General features: G+C 38.3%; 1 protein-coding gene across 1 annotated transcript in view; it reads right to left on the reverse strand.

Moving 5' to 3' along the window:
• CCDC148 (coiled-coil domain containing 148) overlaps positions 1-19,502 on the reverse strand; it is a 310,928-nt gene that overhangs the window by 16,591 nt on the left and 274,835 nt on the right. Inside the window, exon 14 of the mRNA XM_024122369.2 lies at positions 18,653-18,793. Coding sequence (XP_023978137.1) covers positions 18,653-18,793 — 141 coding nt within the window. The remainder of the gene's footprint in view (positions 1-18,652; positions 18,794-19,502) is intronic.

A 19,502-nucleotide genomic window follows, 5' to 3' on the forward strand; every position in this document is an offset into this window, starting at 1 on the left:
AAATAAACAAATGGGACCTAATGAAACGTAAAAGCTTTTGCACAGCAAAGGAAAACATAAACAAGACAAAAAGACAACCCTCAGAATGGGAGAAAATATTTGCAAATGAAGCAACTGACAAAGGATTAATCTCCAAAATTTACAAGCAGCTCATGCAGCTCACTATCAAAAAAACAATCCACCCAATCCAAAAATGGGCAGAAGACCTAAATAAGACATTTCTCCAAAGAAGATATACAGATTGCCAACAAACACATGAAAGAATGCTCAACATCATTAATCATTAGAGAAATGCAAATCAAAACTACAATGAGATATTATCTCACAGCAGTCAGAATGGCCATCAACAAAAAAATCTACAAACAATAGATGCTGAAGAGAGGGTGTGGAGAAAAGGGAACCCTCTTGCACTGTTGGTGGGAATGTAAATTGATACAGCCACTGAGGAGAACAGTACGAGGTTCCTTAAAAAACTAAAAATAGAACTACCATATGACCCAGCAATGCCACTACTGGGCATATACCCTGAGAAAACCATAATTCAAAAAGGGTCATGTACCACAATGTTCACTGCAGCACTATTTACAATAGCCAGGACACGGAAGCAATCTAAGTGTCCATCGACAGAAGAATGGATAAAGATGTGGCACATATATACAATGGAATATTAGCCATAAAAAGGAACGAAATTGGGTCATTTGTAGAGACGTGGCTGGATCTAGAGACTGTCATACAGAATGAAGTAAGTCAGGAAGAGAAAAACAAATACCGTATGCTAATACATATATATGGAATCATTTTTTTTTTTTTTTTTTTTTTTGCGGTACGTGGGCCTCTCACTGCTGTGGCCTCTCCCGTTGCGGGGCACAGGCTACCCGCGTCCCCTGCATTGGCAGGCAGACTCTCAACCACTGCGCCACCAGGGAAGCCCTATATATGGAATCTTAAAAAAAAAAAAAAAATGGTCATGAAGAACCTAGGGACAGGACGGGAATAAAGATGCAGATCTACTAGAAAATGGACTTGAGGACACGGGGAGGGGGAAGGGTAAGCTGGAACTAAGTGAGAGAGTGGCATGGACATGTGTATACTACCAAATGTAAAACCGGTAGCTAGTGGGAAGCAGCCGCATAGCACAGGGAGATCAGCTCGGTGCTTTGTGACCACCTAGAGGGGTGGGATAGGGTGGGAGGGAGGGAGATGCTAGAGGGAAGAGATATGGGGATATATGTATATGGATAACTGATTCACTTTGTTATAAAGCAGAAACTAACACACCACTGTAAAGCAATTATACTCCAATAAAGATGTTAAAAAAAAGAGACAGTATGGTAATGGCACAAAAACAGAAATATAGATCAATGGTACAAGATAGAATGCCCAGAGATAAACCCACGCACATATGGACACCTAATTTCCGACAAAGGAGGCAAGAACATACAATGGAGAAAAGACAACGTCTTCAATAAGTGGTTCTGGGGAAACCAGACAATGTAAAATAGTTGGCTGGTGGGAAGCAACAGCTGGCACAGGGAAATCAGCTCAGTGCTTTGCGATGACCTAGAGGGGTGGGATAGGGAGGATGGGAGGGAGGCTCAAGAGGGAGGGGATATGGGGACGTGTGTATGCATATGGCTGATTTGCTTTGTTGTGCAACAGAGACTAGCACAGTATTGTGAAGTAATTATACTCCAATAAAGATCTATTAAAAAAATTAGTATCTATAATCTTCCTATATTGTAATTTCTTCATATGTAAATATCTCAGCAGTGCAGCTAAACTGTGAATTCCATGAGAGCAGAGATGATATCCTGTGTTCCATTGCATATTCCAACACAGAAGCTCTCAGTTTGGGTTAAAGATGATACTGAGCTATACAGATGATAATGTTCCCAAGTTTAAGCCTGTCTCTTCCATGAACAATGAGCTTATTTGGAAAAGAAATATCATCAGTTGCCAGAGGTTTACTGTGAGGACGTTTGTGTGCTGTCAGGAGGCATGATCAGCGGATGTGGATCAGCTGAGAGCACAGACCGTGTCTTGTGTTCCTCCTGTTCCCTTCCCTCTGGCTCCAGCCAAGTGGGCAGAAAGGTGAAAAGGAAAACTTGGATTCAGATGTGAGAGTCACAGGTGTGTTCTGTGGGTGACTTGTGTGAACCACACTCTCTAGCCATGTTTAACCCTGAGCAGAAAAGACCGGGGTTCCCCAGCTCACGTGGGATTGTGGTCAACATGACACCTGGAAATACCACCCACTGAATGACAATAAGGGTTGTGTGCAACCATCATATCCCCTTATTATGCTTTCTTCCTGAGCTAACCCACCCATCTAATGCCAAGTTCTAGAACCAATCCTTTTACAGCAACCTGAACTTTGAAAATTTTTCTAGTCCACAATACTCTGTACACTTAGGCAAGTTTTGCTTAAATTACTCCCAATTGTGACATAATTTAAAATTCCATACCTTCATTATATAGATTTCCTCACTAAAGAAAACTTCGGCCAGTTAGACAAATAGATGAAGGAAAAAAAAAGTCACCCAGAGTTCTACTACCCTAAAACAACTATTGTTAATATCTAGCCTATTTCTCATTTATTTGCCGGTATGTATATATGTAACTAGTATTGAGATGTATAGTTACAGGGGTTTTTTTTTGGGTTCTTTTTGTTGCTGTTGAAGTACAGTTGTTGTACAGTGTTGTGTTGATATCTGCTGTACAGTAAGGTAACTCAGTTATACATTAAAAAAAAATTGTTGACTACTATTGGGTTGGTCAAAAAGTTAGTTCGGGATTTTCTGTAAGATGTCACAAAAACCTAAACGAACATTTTGGCCAACCCAACTACTATTAGAAGTTCAGGCAAAGGACTGGATATAGTCAAGGATCTCTCTCTTGAAGGTTTTGATTCAGATATCTGCTTCTACACAACAAACTTACTATCTTTCTCATAATTCCGTGGGTTAACTGGGCTTAGATGGGTGGTTTTCTGCTGGTCTCACTGGGGGTCTCTCATATGGTTGTAGTCATATGGCAGCTGGGGCTGGAGTCATTTGGAGGCTTGACTGTAGTGGAATGTTCCAGATGACTTCTTCCCTCCTGTATCTGGTGCTTTAGTGCTCCAACACATAGCATGTCTATTTACAGAGCTCCTCATCCTCCAGGACTCTCCATGTGGCCTATCTTTCATCAGGGTAGTCAGACTTCTCACAAGGCAACTGGGTTCTGAGAACACAGAAGCAGAAGATGCCAAGCCTTTTCTAATGGTTAGGCCAGAACTGGCACAACCATCACTCCTGTCCATTATATTATAGAAGTCACAATGTCACCCAGATTCAATGTGGAGGGAAGGAACTACAGAAGGGCCTGACAACTGGGAAGCTGGCTCACTGGGTGTGGTCTTTGGTGCCAGCTAGCATAGTTGGCATGTGGAAATGAGTATGGAGAGTATGGCACATTCAAAACGAAGGACAGATAAGGTGGAAGAACCAATAACTGAAGTGAACAGAGAGTAAGAGAGATTCAAGCTGGGATGGGATGGGGCATAACTCCAGGCAGCTGGTTAGTAATAGGAGATGTGTGAAGGCAGGGATCAGAGCAGCTGCAGGTTTTGGTCAGAGAACACCACCTCTAGGTCCTAGAGTACTATAGGCAGAAAAATCATCACCAAGGAAGCACAGGGAGGTAGCCACAGACAAGATGACAGGTGCAACAGACCAGGCCCTGGTTGCTGGAGCAACACGATACACGGGCCACAGAAGCAGCCTCAAGGGCTTGATGCGGAGTGAGGGGGGGCTTCCTTATCACATATGCTTGGGATCAGAATTGATCACAGATTCTGGAAGAGCAGTAAGTATACTGTTTGAGGTTCAGAAATACCTGGTTTGGACAAGAGGAAAAGAAAATCTAGAGCCAGCCCAGTTATCACACCTTGGTGCTCAGGAGTGTTATGCATATTTTAATTTGCATATCTACTTGCTCAAGGCTTCCTCTGTTCCCCTACCCATCTAAAGGAACTTTGCAAGAGGGAAAGGAATTAATGAATTCAGAGCTGAGTTTTTCTCCTGAAGTGATAAGAATCACAGACTCCACTGATCCCCCCTTTCATATCATCTCTCACCTGATTTATTCTAACTAATTATAAAGAGTTCCCCCAATCTTAGTCTTCTTTCTGCTTCCATCCAACGTGTACCCTGCTCTCATATTAACCTTCCAAAAGCACTATCTTTGTTTCTGTATCCAATAAAGCGTGAACTATTTATACTGTCAACATGATAAAGTTCAAACACCTTAGGCTGTTATTCGAGGGTCCATAGGCCTGTGTCAGAGAAGGATGGGCTTAGGTTGGAGGATGACAGAAATGAAACTCGCAGATACCAATAGGTACCAATTTCTAGCTTTAACAAGCCTCAGTGGGTACACAAACAGCACAAAGGAAATATCTGAATGGTGCATCATTTCCTTTGTCATGGGGACAGACCAAGAAGGGGATGATGGTCAGCAGCCTGCAGGAGTGAAAATTCTGCCAGGTCTGAACAAAAGGACTCACAGAAATTTATTTTCTTCCCTACTGGAAGGGTCCCAATATCAACTTCTGCTACCTTGTAAAGCCACTCAACAAACCATGACACTTTGAATAATTATCCATGCCTAATGTTTGAGTTCTGGGTCTCAATATTCTGGTTGCATAATATTCTACAATCATTTGTTCTGTGCCTGCACCACAGATTATACAGTTTCCTTTAACTACATGTGTGTAGAGGACTAGGAGATTTTCCATTTCCCCTCAGAGGTTTTCTGAGGGTGGTCTTGGTCATGGTCTCCACAGAAGTCCTTTGCAATGGCGTCCCAATTTCATGTTTTAACTTATATGCTAGGCCATAAGTCTACTGTAAAACTCTTTCTCCTCCTTGACACAGTCCTTTGGACTCATCCAACCCCATCTACCTTTTCTGCTCCTTTCACTTCTTAGTTCTTTCTTATCTCTGTGCATAAGGTGGAAAAGGAGAGCAGAGAAGGAACAGAGAAGAAATAAGTTGTTCCAATGTCCCAAGAAGCTGAGGAGTTGGACCACAGACATTAGGGAAGCAAGCGGGATAAGACGTTGTCTTGCTCTGTAGTTCTCTCATATCTACCACCTTTTACTTGTATTTTTTCCTAAATATGTGAGATGTTTTATCTCCCCAAATTCTGAGCATGCTTTAGGAAGACAAAGGGTTTTGAACTTTGTCTTTCTACCATGTATATTTATCCTATACAGAGAAGCTATAGATAACTATTTCTTGATTGAGTATCCCGTATAAAGGCAAAATCATATAGTTCGATCCATCCATTCACTGAGTCAACAAGCATTTATTGACTGACCCCTATTCACCTTGAAGCCCCGCTAGATGTTGCCCATCAAAGTGAATGGTTTATGCAGGTTCTAGAACTCCTACATTCCCCAGCATCTGATACATAGCACCCTATAAAATAATCCAGCTTTGAAAACCATTATTATAAAGTAATACAGGCTCATGGTAAACATTAAAACAGTGTAAAAGCATATAAAGAAAAAAGTAAAACTTCCCTGGTCACCACTCCATCAAAATTTTCTATTCTAATTACTCAAAAGCAACAGCTGCCGATAGTTTCTTATATATCCTTCCAGAAATGTGCATTATTCTTTTTACATAAATGAGATCATTCTATACGTATTTTTCTGTTGTTGCTCCCCACGCCTCACCTATATATCTTGGTTCTCTTTTCATATTAGTCCATGTAACTCTCCTTGCTATTTTTTTTTTAACAGCTTTACTGAGATATAAGCCACACACCATATAATTCACCAATTTAAGGTGTATAATTCAATGGTTTTTAGAATATTCATAGACTTGTGTAACCATCACCACAATCCTCATTCTTTTTAATGGTTGAAGAGACTCTGTTTTCTCTTAAGCCATAATTTCAGTAAATATTTGTTGAATTGAATTAAGCCATAGATTTGGACAGAGAAAGTAGGGTAAAAAAGCAGATTGTCTAGAAACATAAAAATAAAGAAGCTCTGAGGCTTCTGCTGGTCTTTTAAGTCAATTTTAAGTAACAATGTTATATTGATATGAAACACGGATGAGAAAATATTTTCTTCACATTATCTGGATCTTTTCTTTCCAGATAATAGAGTCGCAATCCACATGGACATAACTTCAAGTTGCATTGTGCTGGATTTTCTTTAGCAAGTGAGTTATTTTTACTTCCAAGTAATGTTTTATTTCATTTTAGTAAGTTTAAAAATAAATATTACCTTTAATAATCTTCCCAAACTAAGCTTATAATACGTCAATAGTAATAGGACAATTTTTTTTGCAGCATTTATTTTAAATATATGTGAAGGTAATTATTTCAGATTAATACAATATTTATAAAATGTAAACAAATGCAAGCAAATTGTTTTTGAAATTGTTTATAAATATTAGGAGTTTTAAGCATATGTGGTGCTAAGTAATATTGACATGTCCGGGAAAACATGCAAAGTAAAAGGAAAATAATGCAACTACTCTTTCCCCACAATTACATTCCCACATATAAAATAACAAATTCTCTAAGGGACAAAAAAGAAAAAAAAAAATGTATTTGGTAATATTAGTAAGGCCTACATTGACATTAGAAACATGTATTTAAATAATTTAAATAAACAAACCTGAGTCAGGTTAAGCAGTAAAAAAATAAACTCAAATACTATGGAAGGTAGCAAAGAACAAGAACACAGTCACTTGTTAGAATAAAAAAAGAATTACTGTAGGGGTTGGAAAACATCTTCCTAGAGATTTTTAAAATATGAACAGGACAGACTTGATGCCACACTCCTCCCTAATGATTGAGACTTGATTCCATAAGGGGTCATGGAGTTTGTGAATTCTATTATTATAATCCAGTCCCACACTGAGTCTCAAAGTGAAATACTCAGTGTTTCAAAATGTTCAATGTTTAAGTTCCTGAAAAGTTTCTTACTCAGGACCTCTCCAGCACTCGTCAGTAATCTATCAAGTGTTCATCCTCAAATGTATCAACCAACATACAACAATTTTTCCAAAACAACTCGATCAGATGTCAGAAACAGTAGAATTCTCAGACCTTTTTTTTCTCCTTAGATCAAACTTCATCATTTCTGGGATTTGACTGAGATCTTTAAAAGTCTGTATCTTAGATTTTCCTCATAACTTCTCTAGGTAAAGTCTTGGTCTTAAAAGGTCTCCAATTTTCCCAGGTTTCCTTAAAAATGTCTTTTACCTTCAGAATGACAATATTTTACCTCTGTGTCCTACACTTAAAATCTAGCATAGCTAAGGAGATGATGAAGCTGTGTTAATGGGGGCAAAATAAAACCCAAGAAAATGCAGTCCCCATGAAGAATAACTAAATATATGCCAGATGTAGGAAGCTTCTTCACCCTCTTCATGATTTTTAAAAATAAAAAAACTACATAGGACTTTGGGTATGGGAAAATGGGCTAAACTTTTTGAGAAGAAAGTAATTTTCAGTAGGCCCTTTCATAGAGTAGAAAACAATGCTGTGGAAAACAGCAGTCAGCAACTAATGTGACATTCAAAAAAAAAAAACCAAAAACACCATGTAAATATTCTTTTTATCCTACTTTTTGGAGAAAGAGAAAATGATAATTGGGAGGACAGACTACTGAGACAGAGGGATTATCTACAGAGGGCATGAGACTGAAAAAAGAGGAAATTTTGTGGTAGGTACATTAGAGGAACTGAAAAAAGAACAGTGTATCAGTGCATCCATAGTAGCAAACAGCAAAACCCACTTAAGCTAGTTGAAATAGGAAAGCAATTTATTAAAGGGTGTTAGGTACTTCCTAGAATTTCTGGGAGGGCCAGAGAAGATGCTCAACCCTCACTAGGAGACTGCTTCCTTGAAGACCCACTGCAGCTCTGCTAGTCCCATGCACCTTTGCTTGCATCACCTATCCTGAGAGCGAGATACCAAAAGTATGGTAATAGATGTTGACTAGACTTATTGCGGTGATCATTTCATAATATATACAAATATTAAAACACGTTGTACACCTGAAATTAATTTAATGTTATATGTCAATTATACCTTAATTTTAAAAAGAAGAAGGAGGAGGGAGAAGAGGAGGAGGAGGAGATGATGATGATGATGATGATGATGATGACACGCTGGCAGAGCTAGCTGGAAAAAATACGACGTGCAGGCATACCTCGGAGATATTGCGGGCTTGGTTCCAGACCACTGCAGTAAAGCACCTATTGCAATAAAGCAAGTCACACGAAATTTTTGGTTTCCCAGTGTATATAAAAGTTATGCTTATACTATACTGTAGTAGTCTATTATGCGTGCAAGAGCATTACGTTCAAAACATGTTTGTACCTTAATTATAAAATACTTCATTGCTAAAACATGCTAACCATCATTTGAGCCTTCAGCGAGTCGTAATCTTTTTGTGGTGGAGGGTCTTGCCTCGATGTTGATGGCTGATGACTGAGCAGGCTGGTGGTTGCTGAAGGTTGGGGTGACTGTGGCAATTTCTTAAAATAGGACAAGAATGATGTTTGCAGTATCACTGAACTCTTCCTTTCACAAAGGATTTCTCTGTAGCCTGCAGTGATGTTTGATAGCATTTTACTCACAGTACAACTTCTTTCAAAGTGGGAGTCAATCTGCTCAAACCCTGCTGCTGTTTCATTAACTAAGTTTATGTAATATTCTAAATCCTTTGTCGTCATTTCAATAATCTTCATAGCGTCTTTACCAGTAGTAGATTCAATCTCAAGAAACCACTTTCTTTGCTCATCCATAACAAGCAACTCTCCAGCTGTTAGTTTTATCAGCGATTCAGATACATCTTCAGGCACCACTTCTAATTCTAGTCTTCTTGCAATTTCCACCACATCTGCAGTTACTTACTCCACTGAAGTCTTAAACCCCTCAAAGTCATCGATGTACGTTGGAATCAACTTCTTCCAAACTCCTACTCCTACTCCTTCCCATGAATCACAAATGTTCTTCACGGCATCTAGAACGGTGAATCCTTTCCAGAAGATTTTCAATTTACTTTGTCCAGATCCATCAGAGGAATCACTATCTATGGCAGCTATAGCCTTACAAAATCCATGAGTTGCAAAATGGATGTTGTGTTAGCAGGCATGAAAACAACATGAATCTCATCGTACATCTGCATCAGAGCTCTTAAGTGCCCAGGGACATTGTCAATGAGCAGAAATATTTTGAAAGGAATCATTTTTTTTTTCTGAGCAGTAAGTCTCACCAGTGGGCTTAAATATTCAGTAAACCATGTTGTAAACAGGTGTGCTGTTGTCCAGGCTTTGTTGTTCCATTTATAGAGTACAGACAGAGTAGACTGAGCATAAGCCAAGGGTCCTAGAATTTTCAAAATGGTAAATGAGCACCGGCTTCAACTTAAAGTCACCAGCAGCATTAGCCCCTAACGAGAGTCAGCCAGGTATTGAATTGTCCTCTCTAGCTATGAAAGTCTTAGAAAGCATATTCTTCTAATAGAAGGCTGTTTCACCTACACTGAAAATCTCTTATTTAGTGTAGCCACTGAAACTGTGCCCCATACAATTAACAGAAGCTGATAACTATAGAAATTCTTGAACTTGTCTTACAGAAGAACAGATAAGGGATCACCTTGTTAAAACCTCTTTGCTTTTAAACTGTCTTCATTGATTGAGTTCACTTTAGTATTTTTTTTCTTTCTCTCTCTTTTCCTCGCTTAAGCTGCATACCTTCCTAGCTTCATACAGCCCAGTTGTTTTATAGGAACTTGAAGTCAGCTCCTGCCCAGTGTGAGCTGGCTGGGGACTGGATGGAACTATGACCCTAAAACTGGGCCTGCTCAGATGTCCAGTGAATGCTCTTTTGATGTCAGAGGGCTGGAAAATGCCACCCTCAGATCATGTTGTGTCTCCATTTTGAATATGCAGAATCATGTAGCCCAGATGCACCTGCACGGAACACTGATTACCTCCACCATTTTCCCTACCTCTAATCACCTTTCCCCATGCCTGAGACCACCCTGCTTACCCCATAAATATCCCAACCCCCTGAGACTTGTTCTCCCATCTCCTCACTTGGCTGCCTTGTGAATAAACTCTTTCTTATCTGGAAACCTCAGTGTCTTAGCGTTTGTCTTGCCGCACGTCTGGCAAATGGACCCAGTTTGGTAACACCACCTTTATTAATTATCTTAGCTAGATCTCCTGGAAAACTTGCTGCGGCTTCTACATCAGCACTTGCTTCACCTTGTACTTTTATGTTACAGAGAGGGCTTCTTTCCTTAAACCTCATGAACCAAACTCTGCTAGCTTCAAACTTTTCTTCTGCAGCTTCTCAACTCTCTCAGCCTTCACAGAGTTAATGGATGTTTTGGATTAGGCTTTGGCTTAAGGGAATGTTGTGGCTGGTTTGATCTTCTATCCAGACCACTCAAACTTTCTCCATAACAGCAGTAAGCTGTTTCACTTTCTTATCATTCATGTGTTCATTGGAGTAGTACTTTGAATTTCCTTCAAGAACCTTTCCTTTGTGTTCACAACTTGGCTAACTGTTTGGCACAAGGGGCCTAGGTTTCAGCCTATCTTTGGCTTTTCGACATGCCTTCCTCACTAAGCTTGATCACTTCTAGTTTTTAATTTAAAGTGAGAGACATGCGACTCTTCTTTCACTTGAACATTTAGAGGCTAAGGGTTATTAACTGGCCTAATTTCAATATTGTTGTGTCACCTGGAATAGGGATGCCCAAGGAGAGGAAGACAGATGCGGAAACAGCAAGTCGGTGGAGCAGTCAGAACACACACAATGTTTATCAATTAAGTTTGCCGTATTACATGAGCATGGTGCCAACACAATTACAACAGTAATATCAAAGATCACTGAACACAGATCACCATAACAAATATAATAATAAAAAATTTTTGAAATATTACGAGGATTACCAAGATGTGAAACAGAGACACGAAGTTAGCAAATGTTGTAAAAATCGCGCCCGATGCAGGGTTGCCACAAACCTGCAACTTGTAAAAAAACACAATATCTGTGAAGCACTATAAAGCAAAGCACAATAAAATGAGGTATGCCTGTAGTAAAAATAAATAAATAAAAGCTATGCAACTATTATACCCCAAGCTGAAAGCTTCCATTACCACCAGAAAGTGGATTTTTGCTTTCTCACATAGCTCTCTTAGCAATGAAGTATCAAATGGGTGCATTTCATTGCCAAATAATATAACATGAGAGGCTGGGGAAACTGAGTATCTAGCTTCTTTCTACTCTGGAAGATGAATGCATAATGTGGGGTATTCCCCAACTGTGAGAATGGTGTGGCAAGGAAGCCAAAAATCATGGCAAATATCCAACATGGGCACTATGGTTCCAGTGTTGGAACTAGAAAGGCAATAAGTCTTGACAGATTAGTTATTACAAGTGAGAGGGGGCACATAGCATCATGAATGACAACCAGATTTCAGGTTTGCATAATGTGGTGGATGGTGGTACCATTACTTTGATGTTTTTATCATACCGGTATTTTATTCTAAGACTGTTTGTTGTGCGTAAAATATGAGATAATGTAAATGAGTAATATATTCTAATTCTAACATTTTCGCTGAGGAATGTGAGCAGCCTCTAGGAGCTGGAAAAGGCAAAGAAACAGATTTTCCACTAGAGTCTCCAGATGGGAATGCAGCCCTGTTGATGTCTTGATTTTAGCCCAGTGGGACCCAAATCAGACTTCCAACCTTCAGAACAATAAGAAATTTGTATTGTTCAAACCACTAAGTTTGTGGTAATTTGTTACAACAGTGATATAAAGTTAATACAAATTCCAAGCAAGAACCATACAGCAAAGCCCAGTCAACCCACGAAACCATGAAAGATAGTAAAAAAAAAAAAAAAAAAAAAAAATGTAGTTTTGAACCACTAAGTTTTGTCAAAAAGCAATAGATAACTGGAATAGCAAGGAAGTTATCAAGTCTATTAAGTTGTCTTTAAAGAACCCATGAGCCAAACTGAAAAGACTTCCTTTGGGCAAGGAGGAGATAATTTGAGGAGCAATAAGGATAATACTTCAACAGACTGAAACATCAAGTTCCTTTAAATCTATGACTTCATAAAGATACAACAAAACTGATCACCTTTGGATGATATTAGAAAGCCAACTCATTATTTTCAAACCTCATAAGTTAATGGGAAAAAAAAGGCTCAAACACTTAGCTTACATTTCTTATCTTCTCTACCAAATAGAGAAGAGGGAAATTTTTCTTTATATAAGGTTTCCACTAATAAAGGAAAAAGGAGTGATTGAATTACAGAATTTCTAGCATGTAATCTATAATTAATTAATGGCTCTAGGCATTAAGAATTAGTAATAGCTAAAATTCCAAAAAAATATGCTCAGATGACAGAACACAACAGTAAAATTAAGTGGTTTTGGAAAAAAAAAAAAGAAACTGAATCTAATATAGCTTCTAAGTTCAACTACCAATTTATAGCACACACAAAGAACAGAGGACAGAGGAACATATTAAACTACACCAGGAGGACACCGTCAAAAAAATCCAACATAGGAAATTCTACATGTAAATATATCTGTTTTTTCAAACAAATACATTTCAAGGGAAAAAACAAGGATGGAGGGGGAAGCCTATAGATTAAAAGACACTCAGACATAATTTTATAACTAAAACTAAAATATAGTGTTTAAGGATCTTCCCTTGGGCGATTCAACAGTAAAGAAAGAGACAGCTAGAAGGTCTAATCCCAGAACTCTCCATCACTTAGAGATCAATGGAGATGGAGGCGTCAGCCAAGAAGATTGAGGAGTGACTAAAGAAGCAGGAGGTAAAGCAGACTGGTGTCATAGAAGCCAAGAGAAGAACATGTTCCAAGATGGGGTGGTTGTCAACAGAGTTAAAGGCTGCTATGAAGTCAGTAAGATGAAGACTGAAAATGGTCATCAAATTTGTCAGTATGGAGTTTACTGGTGCCCTTGCTAAGAGCAGTGTCAGTGGAGGGTGAGGGCAAAGCTAGCTCAGAGCGAGTGACCGTAACTAGAAAGTGACAAGACACCAAATATCTAGAGGCAACATTTTCAAGACGTTCACTTAAGAAGAGGAGCAGAGAAATAGCCTGGTAGCTAGCAGAAAATGTGGGGTTAATGGAAATCGATTTTTTAAGTGGAATTTATTCGAGTGTATATGTATGCTGAAGGAGAACTTGAAGATACAGGAGAGAAAGAGGGTAACCAAACAAGAGAAATATCTTGTGGAACTGAGAGGGGATGAAACCCAAATCACACATGGATTTCAGATTTATTTTATTTTGTGTCATTTAAAAAATACTGGTCAGGACTCACTAGATTGATTTAGTGACCCACAGTTTGACAAACAACTGATCTAAGGCATATTATTTTACCTTCCTGAATCTATTTCCTTATCTGTAAAATGCAGATGACAATCTCATAAGGTTGTTATGATGGTCAAGTAAGACATTATATGTAAAGTACATATAGGGTACTGAGCACACAGTTTGTGCTCAATGAATGGTAACTATTATTAATACTATTTTTAAAAACAAAGAAAATTAATAAGGTCTGAGTCTGGTCATAGCCAGCATCTAGGCTGCTGCCCAAACCTCAACTAATATTTTCATCATAACCACAAGTATCAACTCCATGGTTCTGAAAATAGTGACACTACCTCCTGCTGTGTATCACCAGCTACTTGTATTTGTGTGATTGTTTAGAAATAGTAAAAAAATTATGCTTGAGTTTTATTTGAAACACTTCCTTTTTATAAAATCATCTAGATATTTAATAGATAACATGGACATTTTGATAGCATTCTGAATTTTAAAACATTCCTTCCAAACAACCATACAAATACATTTTTCCAAGCCAAAACAGATATCCTTATGCTTGAAATGCTATTTCTAATTTCTAATTTATTCTTACAGGCTAATTTGCAAAATGAAGTTGTTTGGATGATTGGTTTGCAGTAAACATGGTATACCAAATTGGCTTCTAAATTTAGAGAAAGGTTGAGTCTCCTCTTATAATAGAGAAATAATAGAAGTATTAATGATAATGAAACTTCCATAATTAAAAAATTCAAATTCTGAAATAACAAGCACAAATGAACATTAGTAGGTAGTAGCAACATAAACAGTAATTCTTGCAAATGGTTATTTTGAGCTCTTTTTATGGCATAATGCAACCTCCAAAATTCAATTTACTAAATGATAATATATGTTCCATATGTGTCATAATTAAGTTCCATAGTCTTTGGAGAATTTAGTACTATTAAACATAACAAAGATATTGGAAATAGTGCATAAAAATCTTAGAATCATAAAAGAAAAAGTTGTTTTTAACAGATGCTATGATTTCTATGTCTGATATTTGAAAAAAATTTAGAAAGTAGTATTAATTGTTATCCATATACATGTATTCAAAGAAAAATCTTATTTATGTATAACAGGATTTGAGGATGAACTCTAGATTTTGAATACAGTAGACTCTGTATCCCTTCTTGGAGGTTTTTGAGGACCGATTTTTGGTAATATCTCCTTGGCATAAAATGTTTTATGAAGTCCAGCTTCTCGAAGTGCTAACTCAAAACGAAGTCTAGGGTCAGAAATTATCTGTAGAAATAAAATGATTTAAATAAATAGCATTTCATTGAAGTAAATTTTATCATTTAGTTCTGTATATCCCCAAGCCGTGTAATTTGTTTTTGCTGGATAGATGACTAGATGACAGTAAATTCTGTGTATACAGGGACTATATTCTGGTTATTCTTACTGAAAATATCCAAACCTTTTTGACATTATCACTTTCCAGTATATCAGTGGTTTCCAACATAAGATGTACAGAATACTGTATACTAGATTAGTCAAAATAAAACATTAAAATTATTAAAAGATGGGGTAAAAGAAGCTTACTTTCAGTACGATCATTGATTTGTTATTTATTGTTAGCTGGAATTATAAAATATAAACCACCATTGATTAAAATAAACCTAAACCACAACCTTGTACATCTGTCTTTAAACAGACATTTTAATTTCTCCATCATTTGGAAATATGTAAATTAAGTTCAAACACATGGCCACTATTTGAAAAACAAAATCAATAGAACTTTTCTTCCAAGGCCAGATTTCTATTTCAAGCAGAACTAGAAAATGCTTCCGTCAATCTGACTCTAAGGGGTATAGACATATGAGTAGTTCAATTTCCCTTTTCATTTATAGCTGATTGGACATTATTCCTCCTTCTATGAATATTAATGTCAACAGACACTGTTTGCAATGATAAGAAGGTGGCCACGTATGGATTTCAGCTAATGAAACATTTACATGAACTTGAAGTCCCCCTAGAGGATGGGATAACAAGCTGTTGAAAGCAACCCCTCCTTCAAGGAGCTCTTACACTAACAGAGGTAAAAAAATGTACACAGATAACTACAGTCTGTGGCAACATGTGACAGATGCTCCAAGAGTAGTAGAATACGGAGAGACATCTCCTGGTGCCAATGAGACTAGGATGGTCTCAGGTAAGGAGGGCCACTTGAGCTAACTTTAAAGTTCAACTTACTCTTCTATAAAGCTGGGGATGGGGCTGGGGGAGGAAGAGAAATCAAGAAAAAAAGGCATATGCAAACTCAGAGACGAAATAAGTTAAGTTGGGATGGGGGTAATCTGGGTAGAGTACTTGGTACCATTGGGGAACACTGAAAAAGAACACTTCTAAGACTGGGACTTGAATTTTAAAGGCTTGAAGGCTATGCCAAGGAGTCTGGGGAGCTACTGAGGTTGTGTTTCTGTTTTCAGCATGGAACTAATATAATCATTGCTGTTGCATAAGAAGATGCATCTGATTACAAGTTCAGGATAAATTAAGGTGGCAGAGAAAGAAGAGATGGAGGCAGGGAGAGTGCTTAAGAGTCTACTACAATTGTCGAGACATGAAATAATAAATGCCTAAAATTGGCTGGTAGCAAGAAAGAGAGAACTGTCCAAAACACTATGAAGGGAAGAATCAATAGAACTTGGTAACCGATCAATACAGGGACTAGGGGCAACGATGCATATAAGTCAGGAACAACACTGAGATCTGTGTCTGAAAAGCAACATATTTGAGCCTTAGACCTAGGTTTCTCCTCTTTTGCTCCAAAAGAGTCTCCCTGGTCACTCTCATCCACTTTGAAGGATTCATGCTCCACCTGTGTGCTGTTGACATCCTCATTATCTCCAGGATTCACCTTCTTTCCCCCCAGCTCCAGAACTGTGAGTTTTAAAATGTTTTCATAATTCTGTTTTTTTCAATACATATCAAGTGAAATGAAGATCTCCCTCACATACTGACCTCCATTTCCCCAATTCTCCTACCCAGAGGAAGCCCATCAGTTTCTTGTGTGTATTAGATATCTTCAACCTAAACCTGATATGAACAAAACAAATGCCCTCTCCCTAAGTCGGCTTTTCCTTCTGAATTCTTATATGGTTAAAGGCAGCACCACCTAATGATTATAATTTACTGAATTACTACTAGGTGCCAGACAATATTCTAGGCAATTGACATTTATTATACCAATCCTCACAAGAACCTTACAAATTATTGTTTTACAGATGAAGTAAACAAGACATAAAGATGTTAATAGCTTACACAAGTTCACACAGCCAGTTAATAGTGGATGTGGATTTCAATCCAAAATGCAGGCTCTTCTCAATATCACTCACTGCCTAGTTTAGAATCACCATCACTTTCATTATTCCCCTCCTCTTCTCAGCCAGAGCCATCCATGCCCCTGCCAGGCCACCCTCCTCCCACTCCACGCCACTTCTATGAGGGCTCCACCATCTTAAAAGGACCTGACTCCACCTCCACCAATTTTCCATTCAGGACACACTGCTATAACATAAAGCTGATTATATAATTCACCTGCTTCAAAGTCTCACCTCTGCTCACAGGACAAAGGTCAAAAGTCTTAGCAAGTAAGATCTACTATACTTTTCACAGTCTAACCGGAATTTATGTCTCCAGTCTCATCCCCCAGCACCCACCCTTACCATGTACCTTACACTGAACACATACCGTTAAGGGCCTCTTTTCACCCTCTTCTGCTTGGTGAAGCACTTATTTCCTCAGCCCAGGTAGCTGAAAACTTTTCATCTCTGACTTCAATTCTTTGTAAGCCCAACTGCCCTCCCCGCTTTGGCTTCTGGAGATACCCGTGCATTTTCTAATTAATCCCTCTCCCTACACCCACCCCTCCCCCCAATCCAGTTTTGCTGTTGTTTGTTTTTAACTTAAATTATCTGGAATGAGTTCTGTTACTGCTGCCAAAATTCCTCAACTAAGATGGAGCTTAGTTTCCCCTTTTCCATTTCTCTGACTTCCCATTCAGGGTTGCCCGTTCATTCCTTTCCTCTTGCCGCTGCAGCCCTTAGCCGGAGGTGATCTCACCCTAGTGGAGTTATTCCCATGCATGCTACTTTCCTTCCCAACCCAACTCCCCTGCTCACTTCCTCCACACACGACAAGTTTATCTTGCTCAGGATGCAGCCCTGGCACCAGGCTCAGTGCCAGATACAGTATATGTTCCATAAATATTTGCCCAATTAATATGTGAATTGTTCATCTTTTTATTCCCTAGCAAAGTATGCAGCACATAAAAGAGGCACACTCGATTTGTCAGTGAGTGAATGAAGTTTCCTGCTTTTTAAATAATTAAATAAGCATTTAGCTTTTCTTAGATTTGTAAAGTTAACAACTACTTTCTCCCTTAACTTCAGTGATATCCATTCATTCATATGTCCTGGCTCCTTCTCTTCCATCCATCCATCTAAAAAAAACTTTTAAAAATCCTTTCTCAGCTATAGAAACAGATTAAAATAATTCACAAGTTCCTAAAAATAGTTAAATAACCTCTTAATACCTTTTCCCACAGCAAATGTTTCATCATTAGCTCTGATACATTATCTTCTGTTCATTTTAATTTCAGAAAGCTTCCCTCTGCTTTGTCTTATCAGTATTATTAGTTGTTTCTTTAATAGGATTTATGTTATGCATTTTAAAAATTCTGAATATGATAAATATTTAAACAACACAGTATTAACACAACTTTAAAATTTTATAAAATTATTTTTTAGATTAAAATAATTTTCAATGACATAACATTTTCACATAAAGTGTTTTGTTCTGTGGTCACCTATAAACTATTTTATTTTATTTTTTTTTGTGGTATGCGGGCCTCCCTCTGTTGTGGCCTCTCGCGTTGCGGAGCACAGGCTCCGGACGCGCAGGCTCAGCGGCCATGGCTCACGGGCCCAGCCGCTCCGCGGCATGTGGGATCCTCCCAGACCGGGGCGCGAACCCGGTTCCCCTGCATCGGCAGGCGGACGCGCAACCACTGCGCCACCAGGGAAGCCCCTCAACTATTTTATATTAAGAATTGTTCAGTAATTATGTGCTCTCATTTAGAAATAAAAATTATGCTAATATGGATGGTATTTAAATGTAAATATTGAAAATAATTTGTAACCCCAAACACACACTTCTACAATTCTATCATCATGGCTTTTGCAACAATCGTGCTAATTTCCATAATTACCTGCTGTTCATTGTATGTATTCAATGTGAAGAGTGGCTTTTGAAGAATAAATTCTTCTTTGATTCCAATACCCATCCTCGCTTTTGATGCCATTGTGTCTGACATCATTCTAACAGGATCAAATTGAGCGACCATAGCAACCTAAAAGAAGAAAAAGCATGGCTACTTGGAACAAGATACAAGCAAAATGCTTCTGGGCAACATTATTAATGTTAATGTCCATTAAAGTTACGAAATTTTATTAAAGATTACATAATTATAGTTATGATTAAATTTAGATAAAAATTTTTTTGATCCAAAGAGAAGGGAAATTTTATATAGAAAACCCACATATTCAACCACCTTGAAAGTAACCAAAAGTAGAAAACATTCATTTTTAACCACTAGCAATCTACAGCCATGGTAACAACCCCATGAAGCTTTCTAGAAAGTTTAATCTGATTAAGCTGAATCTACAGCATGTCATTTATGGGTAAAGTCATGTGTGTTGTTGGCATTATTGAGCAAGACGGTTGAGTTTTCATTGTACCAGGCAACTAGATTTCCAGGGACTGTTAAAAACCATTGTTTCCCCTTCCACTGAAAAACTGCAGTCATTTCAACCCAAATGCCCTTGTCCTTTATGATCATTGAAATTGTTCAAACCTGTATCCTAATGAAAAGAAGCCCCTAATTTTGTAAATTATATGCACCATTAATAACACCTGCCTGTTAATTCCTAAAGTCAAGAATTAGCATTAACAGGGGCTTCCCTGGTGGCGCAGTGGTTGAGAGCCCGCCTGCCGACGCAGGGGACACGGGTTCGTGACCCTGGTCCGCAAAGATCCCACATGCCGCGGAGCGGCTGGGC

Source organism: Physeter macrocephalus, chromosome 2 (genome assembly GCF_002837175.3).
Source record: "Physeter macrocephalus isolate SW-GA chromosome 2, ASM283717v5, whole genome shotgun sequence".
NCBI classification, from domain to species: domain Eukaryota; kingdom Metazoa; phylum Chordata; class Mammalia; order Artiodactyla; family Physeteridae; genus Physeter; species Physeter macrocephalus.